This window comes from Vigna unguiculata, chromosome 5, assembly GCF_037176805.1.
Source record: "Vigna unguiculata cultivar grain cowpea cultivar isolate G323 ecotype 2 chromosome 5, ASM3717680v1, whole genome shotgun sequence".
In the NCBI taxonomy this organism is placed as follows: Eukaryota; Viridiplantae; Streptophyta; class Magnoliopsida; order Fabales; family Fabaceae; genus Vigna; species Vigna unguiculata.
The window spans coordinates 44,290,643-44,309,001 of NC_140796.1; the positions used below are offsets into that span (position 1 = coordinate 44,290,643).

Here is an 18,359-nt window from a genome sequence, read left to right on the forward strand (position 1 = left end):
TAAACTTTTTGTACATACAGTACTGCAATTGTTTTTCAGCTGTATTTTCACATCAAATATGGATTTGTACAATGTTACAACCTTTTCACAATTCCAGAACTGCCTATCAATAACTCCCACAACACAACAATTCTTAAAATTCAATAACTGTCTTTATGAGATATGGATTATGTGCCACAGACTTACACAATTTACTTACTAAATAAATGCACTACAAAACACCACAAACACTTTAGAAAAGTCATTATTTATTAATTGCACCATAACACAACAGAAACACAACAAATAGAATTGTACACAACTTAATGTTTCATAGGTTTCAATTACATGTCTATGTTCTTATAATTAAACAAATGAAAATGATATTTCATTTCCATCAAACAAAACAAAATACATACATATTGCTCATACTCCAACAACTATTTCGGTATCCTTTTCTTCTTCCGACTATAAACTGCGAACGGAGTTTGGATTACACGGCTTTTGAACCGTAACCGTGGATCATTCCTCATACGCACGTACATATCGTTGTTCGTTGCATTTATGTCTTTTGCAGCTTCACTTGGAACATCCACTTCATTCAAATTCATAGGAGAAACAAATTCATCTTTACTTCTATTTTCCCTCTCAACTTCACTTGGAACATCCACTTGGAACCTCACAACCTTCACTACCTTCACAACCTTCACTAATGTCACTCATGTCAACTGACCTGCAATTATAAAACCCATTAACTATCACTCATATCCAAGAACACAAATCTAGTTTGCTTTTTGTACCCACCCAATCCTAAATGTCGAAACCAACAAACTCAGTTTCGAACATCCAACAACACAACTACACTTCGCATTTTGTACCCACCCGTCCCTAACTGCCGAAACAGTTCGCATTTTTGGTTACACAAAACAGTTCACATTTTCAATTAACAATCCACAACAACATTTACGATTTACAAAGCATCCATTTGGGGAACAACTCATCAAAATGTCATTTCAATTGTCGAACAAGAAAATACGAAAATGGAGTTTCATTTCCGGAAAAAGATCACAAAAATAGTGGTTTCATTTGGGGAAGAACATCACAAAAATAAGGGTTTGTAATCGGATAGTAAAACATACCAGAGCACCCTTTGATTTGCAAAAGAAGAACACCAAAATTAGGGCTTCCAATTCTCCGCACGAAGCTATGGCAGCAATCTGCACTCTCGCCGCACTCTCGCCTTTAGTTTAAACCGCAAAGTTCAGTTCTGTTTTTCTTACTTTTCCTTTTTCCTCTCTTGCGCATGTATCACAACCTCACCATTCACTCCACCTTCTCTCACGCGTCACTGCTCCTCTTTCCTTTAAAATTATTAAAATAATGACTGCCACGTAGGCGAGTAACTTCGGGGTCAAAAAAATGGGGCATTCTATCATTATCCAATAAAAGTTGCTAAGACATTAAAATTTGTATTATTCAAGTTTAGATTTGTCACTATGACATTAGGACTTGTTATAAAAGGTATGAATGATAGAGTAGGAATTAGAATAATATTGTTTGGTGTTTTTACTTTGAATTTGATCATGAAACCCAATCTCAGTGAAGTTTTTATCATATACTATTGCACACCATATGTTTGATAAAAATACAAAAAGAGTTCTATTTTATTTTTGTTTGTAAAATTTGTTGTCTAATTGAGTTGTGAATTACAAGAGTTGTGAACCGTTACACAAGTCTTTGTGAAAAATGATATCTAGATTTTTTATTTTATTACTTATGTAATTTGGTATACTTGTCAATTTCATGACATATATAATATCATAGATCACAGGTATATACAAAGTGTATTATTACAACTTATATATCTTATTAAATCTTCAAACTTGAAAACTTGATATATAATTCAAGAATAACTTTGATAGTACCATTTTAGTTACCACATAACTATTCATTATACTAATATCATACTATGTGGCAGAATTTTGTAAATTATGGTCTTTATGGAATACTTTACAATTTGATTTTTCTTATGATCATCATCATAATCTTTCTTAATAAAATAATATTTTTATATACATTTATGTAGGGGCATGTTGGAAGTCATAGATCAACTAAAAATAAGGTCAATTTACAGTAAATAAGTGGGTGCTAACCTTACCTTACAAACTAGTTTTATTATAAGGTTGAGTTAAGCTTAAAGTTCCCTTCTTAATATGTATTTAGAGCTTATCTTAACGAAGCTTGTTGTTTGCTAGGTTTATTGTTACACTCATTATTGGACTCCTACTAAACCAGTCTTGCAAGATTGACTTTATTTTTTAACATGATATCAGAGTAATATGTTAGAATTTATCTTAATTGTTAGTTAAGTATATTGTTTCACCCACTATTAGATCATTCATTGATTTTACTCTCATGCTCGAGATGTATATATCTCATCATGAGGAGTGTTGAAGGTTTTATACATCAACTAGAGATAAAACCAATTTACAGTATAAGTGGTGCAAACCTTATTTTATAAGTCAATTTTTTATAAATTAAATTAGCTTTATCAAAGAAAATATCAAATTTATAGAAAAATCAATTAATCAAAGAAAGAAAAAAGAATTATTGGAAACAATGAAGTATATTATATCTTTCCATCTTTCGTTTAGTTTCATGCATAATGCTTGAGAGCAGAAGAATCTATATTTAAAAAACCAAAATTTTCTTAGTTGATTAAACATGTAAAATGTTATTATATATAGTCATAGAAAACTAAAAAAAAAGTATAAAAGATTTATTGTAAAAGAAAAACTTGCTTCAAATCAAATTATGACATAACGGACAGGCTTGAATGGTCATCACCTCTTAACTAGCAAGACCTTTCCGGATAAAAGATGACAAGGAGCTTCATAAACTTTAAAGAATATATTAAAAAATGAAAAGATAAATAATTTTAAAAACTTATAAATACTAACAGTGAATAACTAAATAATTAAAATTATAATTTATATTATTAAATAAAACTGAAATCACTAAAAAAATTAGTTCATAGATAGAATTAGAAAGAAAAAGTAGAAAAATAATAATCTAATAAGAAACTTACTTTAAATTAAATTATATACAATATATTAAAAAGTTTCATACATTTTCCTGTCCTAGTTAGCAATATCTTTTCGAGAAAAAAAATGACTCATAACTTCATAACCTTAAACTTAAAAGAAGAATAAAAGAATAAAAAATAAAGTCTAAAGAAATTATAAATACCAAAATAAGTGAATAAATAAAATTCAAATTTATACTCTTAAACATAATTTAAAATTTTCAAATTGAACCACTCATTCTAAACCAATGGTTGCTACACTCTTTAAAATGCCTGTATGAAAGTGAATGGATGAAATACTTTTCCACAAGGCATGATGACCAAAGAACATCATCTATGTATTCATCTCTCTATTTTTTTTTAACCCTCATTTAAATGTTTTTATTGAAAACTAAAAAATACAATACATTTTATTAATATTAATAAAATATTTATAAGACTTTTAATTTTTACCTAAACTAGTTAATATTCTGTGTTTTATATAATAGCCATTTTTTGAAGTAAAAGTTATTTTTTCATCATTTATTTTGAAATGTCAAGACAACATATTTTTCTCAATTATACCGTTCTTTCTATTTTTATTATGCATGAAAATTATTGAGAGGAAACACTAATGGATAAATTATTTAAAATTATACTGAAAATAGCTAAATTAAATGTTTTTTAGTTTAAGTAAAAAAAAGAATTAAAGAATATATAGAAAAGGAATAAGTATTATTAAATAAAAACAAAAATATTTTTTAAATACCACACTTATGGAAGAAGTAATTACAGCTTCTACCAACCAAGACATTTATTTCTTCAAAAAACTTCAACTCTCATCCATGCATTAAAGTGAAGATCAATCTTTTTCTTTTGTTCTTCTTTTTCCTTTAATGAACTATTGACTTGTTGACTGCAATGCAATAATTTCAGGGTAATTTTTTTCCTTTGAAATTTGAAGGCTTCCAGGGTACAAATTAAATATTATAATAATAGAATAAATTTAGATAAGAAATTTTGGAAAAAGAAAGAAGCTTTGTCGGCAATGATATTGAAGTGTGAATTGGGAAAAGTACATTGTTTTCGTATGGTTAATTAAAAGAACATGCAACCAAAAAATTTTCTCCAAGTGTATGACAATGATGTAACACTATATGTTATGATGTGACATAGAAAAAAGAAAACTATAGTTATATTGAATGAAAATTGGAGCAATAAAATGGTCAAGAGAAAAATAAACTATGTGATGGTCCAAGTAGAAGAACATAACAAATTGGATATCAAGTGTGGAATAGAATAAGATGTCGACATACACATACATATATATATATATATATATATATATATATATATATATATATATATATATATATATATATATAACTCCATGATTCTAATTATGCTATTTTAAATTTGATTTAAGATCATATGTATAAGAAGATTTTGTCAAAAGAAATAACTTTAATTTCAATAGTTTCTTTAGATAATGCTTGACTGTAATTAGGATATATGTCTATAAAATGTACCATTAAGCTATTAGCAATTTTTTTCATAAAGTGATATTTTTCAATTATATTTCCTTCACTAAGTTTATAAATAAAATAAAGGAGAAAAAATAATTATGAAAGAAATTATTAGTTATATATGTAAAATAAAAACTAAGTGAATTGATATTCTGCTCTTGGGTAGAAAGAAAGAAATAAAGAAAGCGTATTAGTAACTGAATTTTTATTTAAATTCTCTCTAATTTCTTTTAACTTTTCTCGTCATTTTCTTGATAAAAAGAAGTGTTATTAAAACGGAGTGAAGTGAAGTGAAGATTGTGACATCCCATTTAAATAGATTAAGTCTACTAAATAAGCATCGCATAATTATGATAATAAGAAGCAATCAGAGGAAACAGAACACGTATAAAATTTCTATTACAGTTATCCATAAGGGTACTTAAAAGGAACTTAGGCATACCACCATGCCAAGAACGAAACAAGGACTAAACGTTAATTGTCTTGCAAAAGGGTCACCTCTATAGCAGGAAACCATAAAAGAGAGGGGCAGTAAAGCTATAAAGACTACTAATAGGGCTAGAAATGACTGGTCCAAACTACATAGCACCGCTACCACCAGCAGATCCACCTCCTGAGCTCTTTCCATCTGCTCCCACCGTAGGGTGATCATAGCAAAAGGAGAAGAATCACGACAAAGCATACACAATAACGAAAGGGTAAGCTAGAGTAATTTAAAATTTACCTAACATAGCATACCAGTATTTAAACAGTTCAAGCATGTCAACCAAATGAGCACAACGAATCATGTTATCACAGACAGGCAGGACACTATGACTCAATTATCCGGATAAATATACTAAGATCGGATTCATCGGACGCTTGCACTTGTGGTGGCCTCTACTGCTCTGCAGAGCCATTGCCAATAGGTTTCACCCTACCACGCACAAGGTTAACCTTCAAACATCTAAGGCCATTATCCTGCCAAAGACTAAGGCCTCCCACTACTCTCACCACTTGGGTCAGTTTGCTCTACCTGAGACTCATTGACCCTTTAGAGTTTCGGGATGCGATCCTTACTTGAATCCATATCTTAATATATACACTACACACCACCCTGAGGTCTCCCCATGAGACTCATGGAATTACGCCTATCACATACACATTTCATGTCTCTCATACCACAACCACCACTTTCATCTCATACATCTAATTCTCATTTCACCCAATCATCATGTACAATTCCATGCCATCACTCATACCAAACATACCAATTTCGTTCATAAAACCTAAACACCCAAACATATTCACGTACATCATATTTAGGAAGAATAATCCAGATAATACATGCAACAAATCATCCAAACAGTCAATAAAACAGTGCACGCACTCACGAACTTGCTCAGGCGAGGGGCTGGCCTCACTCAAACAGCGGGCTCTCGCCCAAGCGAGACATGCAACAGTGGGGAATTTATGAACTCTCGCTCAGGCGAGGCCTTCTCGCCTGAGCGAGACAGGGCGTCGCTCAAAACGCGAACTAGTCGCCTGGGCGAGCGTTCGAGGCAGAACCATAGGCGAGCCTCTGATATTCTCGCCTAGGCGAGACGAGCTCGCTTGGGCGAGAATATCAGATCTCTCCCACTGTTCCACGCATGAAACCTAAGAAACAAACCACATCAAGCATTTTAACTCCATCTTACACAAATACACGCATCCTCCAGTCATTTCATGCACAACAGTAGTGGAAACAAGCACATGCAGCAAAAAGAGACAAAAAACCTAGCTCCCCTTACCTCTGTTTTGGAGTACCAAAGCAACCAACCCTAGTTATGAGGTATCGCAGCTACAAGGACTAGAGTAGAGCTGAAACAAGAAGATCCAGACCAAAACGGGGTTAGGAGATCGAACCCTAATATTCCCAATGCGCTCAACAGCAAAGAAAAGGGGAAGAATTAAACTAGAGCTCTAGAGTTCGAGTTACCAAGAGTACAAGATGGGTTATGCTGGCTTGGAGATGGGAGATGATAAGTGCCCTAGCAGAGCCTTGCTTCGTAGAGGGAGACAGGAGGGAGCTTTGTTTCTGAAAACCCAGGCAGAGAGAAATGAGGAAACAGAAAGGGTATGGGGGGTTCTACTCTTGGGCTGGCCTTGGGCCTACGAAAAGGCCAGGCCCAAGAGTTATAGCTGTAAAAAGGGGTTTACAAAGATGAGTTCCGACTAATTAAAATTTTAATCAGAATAAGTTTTTTTTTTCACCTTTTTCTTGTTTTAATTGTTTATGTAGAAATTTGACAATCTCACGTGACATCATGATTAAATAGATAAATCTTTAGTAAAGTTAGTTTATAATCACATATTAAGTTTATGAATGAGACATCCTAGTATAGTTTCTCTAAATATTTTGAGTAGTTCCTTGAAGAAGAAAAAAACATGAATTAAAATGACGGAAGCTAACTTGTTTGGTGTGAAAGTGAGGTGTGTCACGAGTTAGATATTTGAAAAGTAAGAGTGGAAATTAGAGAAGATCTTCAATTATTTTAGAACAAAGCTTGGGAATGTAGATGAAGCATGTGAACACACTACTCTACTTCTTAGGATCTTCGTTTTCATAATATATATATATATATATATATATATATATATATATATATATATATAAATAAAGATATTAATTAATAAATATAAATGTTACAAAATATATCATATAACTACAAAACACTTTACATAATAAATATCAACTATTTATTATAATTTTAAATAGATTAAATTTAAATTTAAACTATTATTTTATTGTTACTAAAAGTAACGTAAATAAAAATATTTGTCATCATGTCACAAAAATATAATAAAAGACTATTTAATTTAATTTATATATGATAATTTTAGTACGAATTGTAATATAACACTACATTATAAAAAAAATTTGTTATTATCGAAGGATTTTATTAATGAAAATAAATTTGTTAGTAAATTTAAATATTAACAAATTTTATTGACAAATTCAAATTATTAAGAAAAAATTTTGTCGATAATAAATCTATTAGTAGTATTTGTTGATAAATTTTGTTAGTAATTGTTAACTTTTATTATCGATTGAAAAATTTGTCAAAAACTCTATTGATTAATTGAGCAACAAAATTTTCGTTAGATCTGATGGTACTTTTTGTATATTAAGGGGGAAATGGACTAGATGAATAAGGGAAAAGAAAAGAAGGAAGAGAAAGAGAAAAAGGAAGAAGAAAAGTTGGAGTCAGTATTGGTGGCAGCAACAAAAGCGCGATAAAGATGTAAAGGCAAGATGACTAGAGATGTCAAAATGGGTTTCAATCTGTGAGTTAACCTGTCTCACTACATGTTCGAGCTGGAGTGATTGTAAAAAATTCAATTTTTTCAAAAGTGAGTTGAATTGAACCTGATTCACTTATCTCACGGGTTAAACAAGTTCGAGCTTAGTTGAAGGTAGATTAGCCCACCAACATTTTTATAAATTTTTAAAATTCTTTTGTTATAATTATTTACAACTTCTACTTAGATAGGTTCACAATTTCATATTTTGTAAATGCTAGAATATTGCTCAAAAATATTTGAATAGTTTGAACGTTTAATTAATTTATTTGTTAAGTTATCATTGTAATAATCTTTATAATAATAATTTGAGAATTAAATGAACACTTTGATTCCACTATTATAAAAATAAATCAAGTCAATTCACTATCATTGTAATGCAATAAATATATATAAAATAAATTGCAAAAAAAACAAAACATTCGTAAGTGAGCTAACTCACTAACCCTTGGTAGGTCAGGTCTAGTTGCAAAATTTCTAGCTCACTAAAAAATGAGTCAGGTTGAGCTGACATTTTTTTAGCTCAACTTGTGGTAAGCCAACCTGTGTGAGTTGGGTTGGCTCATTTTGACACCCCTAATGTGGACGATGACAACCAAAGTTGGAGGAACAAGAGGAGGAGGATGAGTTGGAGACGACAGTAAAGGAAAACAAAGGGAAGAAGAAGAACCAATTTGTGATTTTTACCGACAAATTTTGTCAAGAAATATTTACCAATTAATTTGTGATCATTCGTAATTACCAACTAATTTCAGAATCTATAGACGAATACTTTACCAACAATTTTTTTTATTACCAACTGATTGTTTCTATTGATAATACACAACTTTGTCATAGCAATATATATATAATCTTATAAATTATTTTATTTTATATTTTTTTATAAATTTAATAACATCTTTTATTTTAATAATTATTTTTATTTTTTCATTTATAACTAGTGACTTTTTTTTCTATATATTATTAACTGGTTGTGGGCAGTTTCCTCTTTCGCCATGTTTATGGTCTAGGTTTTCGAATTGTAGTTTTTGTATTTGAAAATACGTATTTTATTTTATATTCGAAATGTATAATTTAAAACATATTTTTCTCCATTTCAGCATATATAATTCAGAATATAAAAATTATATTTCAAAGTATATAATTGAAAATATATTTGTATTTCATGTTAGCAATCCAAAATGTATTTTTTATTTTGAATTTTAAAACGTACATCCAAAAGATATAAAAAATTATGTTCTAAATTATATAATTCAAAATTTTATGAGAATACAAGTTGAAATTATGGAATTACCAAAAGAAATGGCCCTAATTGTGAATCTATTTTGGTCGCTTGTGTTGTATAATTATAATAAAATAATGGGCTTGGGTAAAATTTAAAATTTGATAAAACTAGTGGAATTTCCAACATCGATTTGTGCCTGCATATGCATTTACGTCAAAGCAAGCAGCAATTTGATTGTTATAAAAACTTTCTATACATTTGCTTGTTTGATTTTCAAAATCAAACAATTCTAATTTTAGATTGATCTGTTATTTAATCAAATAAAATATTAAATTGTTCATAAACAACAATGCTAATTACTTGTTTATATAATGCTTAATAATAAATTCTAGCATTTATTATCATTGAAAATAAATAGTAATCAGATTATACATCAGTATCAGATAAAAATAGCTTTATTATAAAAAACTGAAAACCAGATGTGTTATTTACCTTATATAATGACCAAAACTACTTATTAGATAAGAATCAAAAAGTAGATTTTGGCATTTGATTCAACGTGTATGTAAAAATCATCAAACATATCAGCAGTGAATATAACCCATTTCTCAGAACAGACGATATTTAAACAACACGAAAGATAAGATTTCAGGAAATTTCAGCAAAGGAATAATCTAGATATGGTACCTTCGGAACATGTCTGTCACAATACCAGATGTAACATCTGCAAAGATTTTTTTTTTTTTTTCTTCTTGCATGTTTCTCTGGTCTTTCTTTTTCACAAGTGGTATTTCTTGTGTCAAAAAAACCTGGTTCCTCCACAAAATAACGACCAAAACAGAGGCACAACTTGTGTACTTGATGATAGACACTGCACCCATGCTTCCAACAGATCATATAAAAAAATACTAGGATTACAAACAAACATGGTGGAGCATATATAATAGCTTTGCCTGATGTCAAAAGAAAAACCACCTTCGCCGTTGTATCTGCAGGAGCAACATGCATGGAAAGAAAATCACATCATCAATAAAACTAGGAGAAGGGAGATTGCTGAGAATGTAAAACATGATAATAAGGAAACATTAACTTCCTCCTAGTATATTCAAAGAAAAACAACTAATGAACTTCCAAAAGTTTATTCAGCTCTGAAGTTTCACTTCATATCTTCTATACGATGAAAGTTCTCCGGTTTTGAATAGTAGAAATTACAACATTCAATCAGATAATTCTGTCATGCAACAAACTGCACATTACATACCTAAAAATACACATAGACTTCAAGATGGAAAAATGAAAATCTCTAAAGCTGACAAATTAGGACATTTTTTTGATAATTTCTCCAAAAGCATATATAGAAGAGATTCTACAAATTAATTTATGCACAAGTTAATTTAAATTGTTTTAAATTATTTTATTTTCTTTTCCTACAAGTATTTATGGAAAAGTTAACCTGAATAGAACGTTAAGTAAATCAGAATGACGAAGATAAACATTTAAAAAGTAACATATAACGCAACGCAATGAATGTCAAATAGAAGCAAAATAGTTAATTAAGGTATTAAGTAAATCCAACTTTCTACAGTACACAAATAGAAAAGTTGTATCCTGGTCAACATGCATAATCAATGAATGTTCGAACGCAGATAACAGAGAAAAAGAGAGACCTTTTCCTGAATTTGTGGTTTTAGTAAAATAGGCTCAGGAAGAACTGCGTTGTCTATATCCTGAATGTATGGCTTCACTTTGGCCTCCAACATCTCATTCAACTGAAGGTGAAATCAAGTCAGTCACTTGCACAAAATACAATATTTCACAAACCGAATATATATATATATATATATATATATATATATATATATTAAAGGTATGTAACAGTTCTGAGAGCGATTAAGTACACAACTCAACCACAGACAGCTTTGCATCTTGAATTGGAAGAAAAAACCAAGCATAGCACGAGACAATACATGCAATTTAACATTATTGTTTCATTATATGAAATGCCTGATTACAGCATATGTCAGTTTTGATTAGTTGTTCCTTTCAACAAACACAAACAAAGTAACTAACCGATGTAAAGACAAAAAATCACCAACCTTGTCCTGACGCCATTTAGTTTCCCATTGTGCATCCAAGATCTTATCAGAGATTTCTCTTTGGGCATTAAGAAGAACAGTCATTTCATAAAACTTTTCTGGATTTTTGAGATCCTCCTCACTCCAAGACGATGCATTCAATGGAAGGTCCAGCTCCTGCCAATTTTCTGCGGTTTATGTCTCATTTCTGAGCAGGATATGCCTACAACTTACACTACTTAATTTTCTTTTCTCAAATGGTGGAGGGAGTGACCAACCTAACAATAAACTTTGTAGTGAAAATTTTTGATGGCACATTTTATGAAGATCCTATGACCCTTTTTGCATGCTGTTAAATTTATATGCTTACTTTTATGCATTTGAGCCAGAGGCTCGCAGCAATTTTGAAAGGTTTAGGCCCCACTGATTTTCCATTGAACAGCTTAAAGAAATCAAAGGAGAAAACATTGAAAGTGTCCTGTAGTAGAATGCACTTCAAAAGGGTCATCCTTGTACATTGCTTACAAATTACATGTATTAGTTGGCTTTTGTGAGGCTATAAATATTTAAACCAAATTAGCCATGCTGGTGGATCACCAACATTAGACTTGTTCACTGCAAAGCCATAAAGAGGCTTGTTTGGACCAGCTTAGAGGCCAGCTTCTTGTTTTTTAAATCATACTGACCATGTCAATCCATTATATGCAACTGTCTATGGTTATGTATGCCCATTCTAACCAACTGGGGATAAAGAATTCAAGGAGTGCAATTATCAAAAGCTCATTATAATTTGTAAGAAAATTGTGCACATTAACTAAAGGAATAACTAACAAATGATACGTGAAGATCGTAAATACATACACCCCAGTTTGACGGTCTTGGTGGAGGATCAAGCTTCATAACCTCTGTCTCGAGTGCCTTTTGAGCCTTATAATAAGGAACATTTTTCACTATGACAGGATCATCCCTTGCACGATCAGGATCAATAGATATCAAGGCCTATGATGACATCAATTCAAAATAAAAAAACATTGTAAAATTTAATCCAGAGAAAATTACATAAATTTAAGATGAACACAACTGTCAATCAACCACATGAATAACTCCATATATAGATTCCAAGTAATACAAAACTACCACAATTATCAGAAAAATAGTAAGAGAATAAGCTTTTCTTCCATTTATTTTAGCAACTTGATGAATCCCCAGCATACCCAACATTTATTTGCTGTGTCTTTCACATCTAAAATATGAGCATAGGCATTGCTACATAACCATGGCTAGAGCAAAGGATTAAAAGCTTACCTCCTGCAGATACTCCCACCCTGGTTTCCTCTTCGCCACCACATCTCGGAGTTGATCATACCGCCTAGATTCCTAAATTCACTCACAAAAAGGAAAAGGAATAGATATATTTAGAAACATAGACTTAACCAACTTCAATAAAGCATGAACGTGACAGATGATGATTTAGGCTGTATAATGTCTGGTTAACTCTTGGAAAGGTTAATCGAATGAAAGGTTGTACAATCAGAGTTATGATTCCCTTTTTTCAATTCCACTTTAAATATTAAATCCTTCCACACCACTTTCCTCAGCAATTTGAAATTCCAGGTATTTACTGGCATACAGGTGAAAGTACTTAGTCCAAAGAATATCTTCCAACACATTATGATTGCCAGCTAGAGAAATATACGAGTTTATTCAGTCAATAGGTTCCGTGAATCCTTCACTATTAAAAGACACACACAGAGAAGAAACAGCATAGGTGCTTGGCAAATTAATTCGGTGCTGGAAAAAGTGATGAAAACCTACAAAAAACTACAAGCCAACAGATTCATATATCAATTCAGATCAGTTGTTTCTTTTATTTTCACAAAATTAAAATTCTACAAAAAAATCTCTTAAAAGAGGTGCATGTTCCACTGAGCTCAAAGAGTGAGAATGAATTAACGTTAGCAGAAAATAGAGGAAATTAAATTTTCACTTGTAGGTGTGCAGCACAAAAGGAAAACCAGGTCATTGAAAATGATTCTCATCCCTCCGGAAGTAGCTAGGAACAGAAGTACATTACTTTTGTAGTACGTTCCTAATCAAAATATAAGGGTAAACGAGCAAAAACACATTTCATGTGTTTAATCCTGAACCTCAACATTGTATTTTCACATTTTATTCATATTTCATGACAAATTTGCAACGAAAAATTGTTTCAAGAAAGTATGTAATTTCATCATTTCTTTTACCAAGCAATCATTTATCATATCATAGGGTAATAATTAGTGGAGTAATCGTACTGAACTGTGGAAAGGAATAAAAGTGATAACCTTGTATTGCCACCATATTTTCTGCTTCACGTCATCATCATAGGTAAATCCACCCATGATCTGAGGAAATGTAATCAGCCAAAATGCAGCAATACTAGGATCCTTCATGCTGTGAACTATGTGCTGAAAAGGGAAAAAACAAAAACAACAAATAGTTATGATTTCAATGTCAAAAAAGTGTAAGAAATCAGAAGAAAAATAATTTTTTTATATTTTATGTCTTCTCTTGACACACTAACTTAACCAATAAAAGTTTGCATGAAATGCTAATCTAAGAGAAATATGAATTCAAATGCATAACACAGAAGTAAAGAAATGAGTAAAAATGCCTAGGATCAAGGTTTGTTTCAGTTGCATGTGAGAGGAATCTGTATAATATTGTCAATAATAAATAGTGACAACTTAGAATTGACACTGACCTCATATGGGTAATCCATTTTTTTCAACACATTATAAGCTTGCCATGGAGGCTCCATAATCTGCAAAAAGAAAAGGATGCTTAAAACAATATGAAATAGCTTTACACCTACTTGTTAAACAGTTGATCCAAAAAATAATTTTAACATCTATTCAGATATAGTGTATTTTAATTTTAATATATTACATATTATTGAGAAGTAAAATAAATAATCCAATAAATCTTTAAAAAGTTATGAGAGTCTCGTAAGGTTTAAATAGTGTCATTGTTACAAGAGAAATCAACCAAGTGTTTGTGAAAATATGTTGAGGAAGAAATTTTTTTATTTTGTAGCAATTACAACTTACAAGTATAATTACATCAAAAGAATTCACTGTTTTGACTAATCAATGGTTATTATACAATGTATCTGATGGATTCTAATTCATTTATGAAATTAAAAATAAAAATTGGGGTATGTGGGTATGAATTGGTTAAGAGAAAGTGAGAAAATATAATATTGAATCACTAAGTGACATATCAATCAAAATACTGGTGTGAAAACAATGGATTAGTTTAATTGTCAAAGCCACATTTGGCTACATATTATAAATAGATTATTAAAACTTCACGGGTAATATTAAAGATAAAAGTATGAAAGGGTTAAATCCAAAAATGGGAAAAGAACCAAGCACCAAAGACTCAACAATACTCACATCATCTGCTGAGATCCTAACATGCACCAATCTGTGTTTGCATTCAGGACAGCTCATTACACCCTGTGTAAAGTCAAAAAATTCTTCAAAAAAGAGTCAAAACGCATTGAATTTTAAAGTTACCAGAAGAAGCACATACGAGACTAATTATTGAGCAAAAGATAGAATTCTCTTATGGTGGGAAGGGTGTGTGTGTGTGTGTGTGTGTGTGTGTTTGTGCAAGCGTGAAGGGGAAGGACTAAAGTTTACTCATGAACTACTACTTCAGTGGGAAGAAACCTATTCATGAAAACAAAATGTTGGATGAAAAGTCAAGTTGTCTTGGAATTTGACTCCCACCGTTCCATCACAAGTTGGGCACTCTTTTGAAGGAAGTGGTTTTTGAAAATCCAATGATGATGGTAGATGAACCAACTCAGCCCGATTGTTGGCAATGGCGTCTGCTACAGATTCAGCAGTTGGCTTCTCTCCACTAAAAGTTAATAAGTTGAAGAACATATAAGGTGCATACAAATTGGAGGAGAATCTCACAAAATAATAAACGAGATGCACTAAAAGAAATAAAAATATAAGAGAATTATCCATTAAAAGAATTCTGCACTATCTTACATGCCCATTTTATATAAATCAGACACACATTGCCTTACTTGACAAAAGATATTTTCACTGCAGTCCAGATATTACTACATTAATTTAGTGTGACTTTAATGATCAAGGTCAACAACCACCATTTTAGAAAAATTAATTGGCATAAAATTAGTATTAGTTTGTTAAGAAGTGGATTTTAAGTTTAACTCAAACCCACAAACAAGCTTAAAAGATAAGGTTTGCACTCATTTGTATAATGTAAATTGGTCTTATCTCTAGTTAATAAGGAACATTCAACATACAACCTCATGTCGATAAGTAGACTTTAAGCTTAACTCAATTCCACAAAACATGCTTGTAAGGTGAGGTTTGCACCCATTTATACATTGTAGATTGACCTTATCCCTAGTTGATGTGGGACTCCCAACATAGTTAAAACTAATACTCCCTTTGGTCCTTACAAGCACCGGTCCATTTTATAAGACACTTTATAGTTCCAATGATACATTTATCTTTTTTACTTATTTGCCTTTACTAAATGTTTTTGGTATCTACTTTAGGGTTTTTCTTTAAAGAGAAGTATAAGCTAAGTTATAATTCAGGTATTTCCCAATGAAATCCTATTACAACATTTTTAACTCCCAAAGATTGTGTTCGTTTTCTCATTAAACAGCTATAATTTTGTTAACAGCGTCATATAAGGATTCGAGGGAGTAGCTTTCTTCCCGTCTAAACTTTGTATAGGGGGGTGCGTGACTATTTATTACTTAGTTTCCTTGGAAGCTTGGACAAACTACATTAGTAACCATGCATGACCCCAAATGCCAAAGATTGCAAAGTGTTCAAGTTCAAATAGAATCTCAACTTTTATGATCTTGCAATAATATTTGCAAGTTTAATTGTTTGTAGGTCCTATTAAAATTTTCAACAAGAGCACTAAACAAACCACAGTTTACATAGTAATACTGACCGCAACCTCTAAATTCATCTAAATGGAGAGTAACTTACCTCTTCAAGGTGTAATTCTTCACTTGATAATGCACCCTCCCACTTCCTCTGCACATTGTACACCGCAAGGCCCGCCATCCACTACATGTATTACAATTCCTGCTCTTGAGACACACATTTAGTTAGAGTTCAACAAAAGTCAATCAGCAACACTAAAGTAATAAAAGATTAGAGATATCATGTATTCAAGTGACACCACAAAACCGTCAATCAAGGAATACAAAACAGCACCTTTGACAGAGCACCTTCCTCCCCAGCTCAAATGCAATGTCATAAGTTCCAAGAGCAGCTATAGCCTACAACCAAGCCATGCAGCAACATCTATCATTATAAAAATAAAATAAAATTGAACCTAGAACTAACAAGATAAAATTTTCAGAGAATAGAATTACCCCCAATATCAAACCAATAATCCATTTGATAAAAAAGTTGCAAACTAAAATGGTTTCCAAAAATACTTATTTGGTTTAAGATAACTCCTTTTTTATTCATTTTCAATTTGACTTATCATTACCAGAATACTACATTATTTTCAACTTTTTCATTCTAACCTTTTGTTTTTCTCAGAAACTGGAAAAACAACAGCACTTAATTTCGTGTCTATATCTATATAACTACATAAATGCAGGACAGTGAAAATAATAGTTTTGAAGACCACATGTGTCTTCTACAAGTATCCCCACAGAGGCAATCTTGCTACCACTAATCATCATTTCCTCCAGAAATTAGGGAATCAAATTGTACCCAGAATACAGATAAATTGCGAGAAAAAGTGAGAGAGAGAAAAAATGCATTGGGAAAGGGGACTGACGAAGACGGAAGTGGCAGAGAGCTTGGAGATGAGTTCAGGGACGCCGAAGCCGCGAGGTGCAGAGCCGGCAATGTCGAAAGCGAGAGTGAAGGGAGACAAGACAACCTTAATTGGGAAGTCCAATATGTCGATGATGTTTTGGCCGTAACGATTGCTGAAAACCTTGTACCGAACCCCCACGAACTTTTTCACCGCCCTCACCAATCGCTCTCGAGAACTCGACATGGCTACCCCAAAACATACACACTCACTCAGAGTCTGGGTGTGAAGAAGATAGAATCATAGATAAGACTTTTGTTATCCTTCAAATTCAACAATTCCACAATTTCCAAAGGATTTAAGACTTCCAAAGTAAAATTTCTATGCTAAATATAAATTTTCTTTTACCACACAAAATTTTCTTATTTGTTTTAACCCAAACAAATGTTTTAAAATGTGCATTTAAAAATATAATAATGCTAATTCAAACATGTCTCACTTATTTAATATTTAAATAATAAAAAATTGGGTCTAACTAGAAAAAATAATGATTTATCTAAAGAAATGTTTAAGGTTAAAATCCTTGTATTATCCCTGTTTTTGTTTAGAAATTTTAAATGAGTTTTTAAGATTTTAATTTGTTTCCATTAGATTCTCCTTCTCTAAAATGTGTTTCAATTCTAAAATAGGTTTATAACGTAAATTGTTATAAATTGTTTGTAATTGTAATTGTTATAAAATTGTTTTGAAATTTTATATTTAAATTTATAAAGTTGTTTGAAATTGAACCAATTAAAATATTTTTTGTTCGAAATTAAAAATTTATTTTATAATTGTGATTGGTTGTTCTATAACAATCATTGTTTCATGAAACATTGAATGATTGAATAATGTAACCTTATCTTTACTAATTTTATATTAGAATTTGTATATGAATGCATCTTGTGGAGGCATGGGTTGAGACACCCTACATTAATATTTTCATATATGATATTATAAGTTATAACATTTTTGAAGACTAAATAATTTGTATTGTACTTACTCTTTATCTTGTAGGACAATCTCCATTGAAAATGAAGATTTAATTTCAATATAATGTTGAATAAACCATAACTTCACAACTCAGACAATGATATTCCAGTTTTCCTTCTCAAGGTTCACTTTTGTTATGGAGTGAGATTGTTTATACAAAATAGACATGGTCAATAGTGAATGCAACAAGTTAATTTACAAAATAAACGATGCCCACAAATTTATATACAAAATAATATATAAGAGATTAGCGTAGGCACCAACAATACACTAGTCCTTTGAATTTGAATTTGAATTTGGCTTTTGAACTC

At 31.2% G+C, this 18,359-nt stretch overlaps 1 protein-coding gene across 1 annotated transcript; it reads right to left on the reverse strand.

Moving 5' to 3' along the window:
* Positions 1 to 9,741: 9,741 nt before the first annotated feature.
* Positions 9,742 to 17,358, reverse strand: EMB2737 (embryo defective 2737). The gene is made up of 12 exons (XM_028074290.2): positions 17,038 to 17,358; positions 16,458 to 16,522; positions 16,227 to 16,325; positions 14,970 to 15,102; positions 14,631 to 14,693; positions 13,937 to 13,996; positions 13,518 to 13,640; positions 12,499 to 12,570; positions 12,055 to 12,192; positions 11,215 to 11,370; positions 10,786 to 10,887; positions 9,742 to 10,107 (listed from the first exon to the last, which is right to left on the reverse strand). The coding sequence occupies exons 1-12, from the start codon at positions 17,260 to 17,262 to the stop codon at positions 10,078 to 10,080; spliced, it is 1,266 nt and encodes a 421-aa protein (XP_027930091.1). The 5' UTR covers positions 17,263 to 17,358; the 3' UTR covers positions 9,742 to 10,077.
* Between the last annotated feature and the right edge of the window lie 1,001 nt (positions 17,359 to 18,359).

Coding starts and splice junctions, on each gene's coding strand:
- EMB2737 (XM_028074290.2), bottom strand. CDS start 17,262: ATGTCGAGTTCTCGAGAGCGATTGGTGAGGGCGGTGAAAAAGTTCGTG. Junction 11,371..12,054: donor CAAGACCGTCAAACTGGGGT/GTATGTATTTAC, acceptor GAAAATTGGCAG/GAGCTGGACCTTCCATTGAA. Junction 10,888..11,214: donor CTAAATGGCGTCAGGACAAG/GTTGGTGATTTT, acceptor TTTCACCTTCAG/TTGAATGAGATGTTGGAGGC.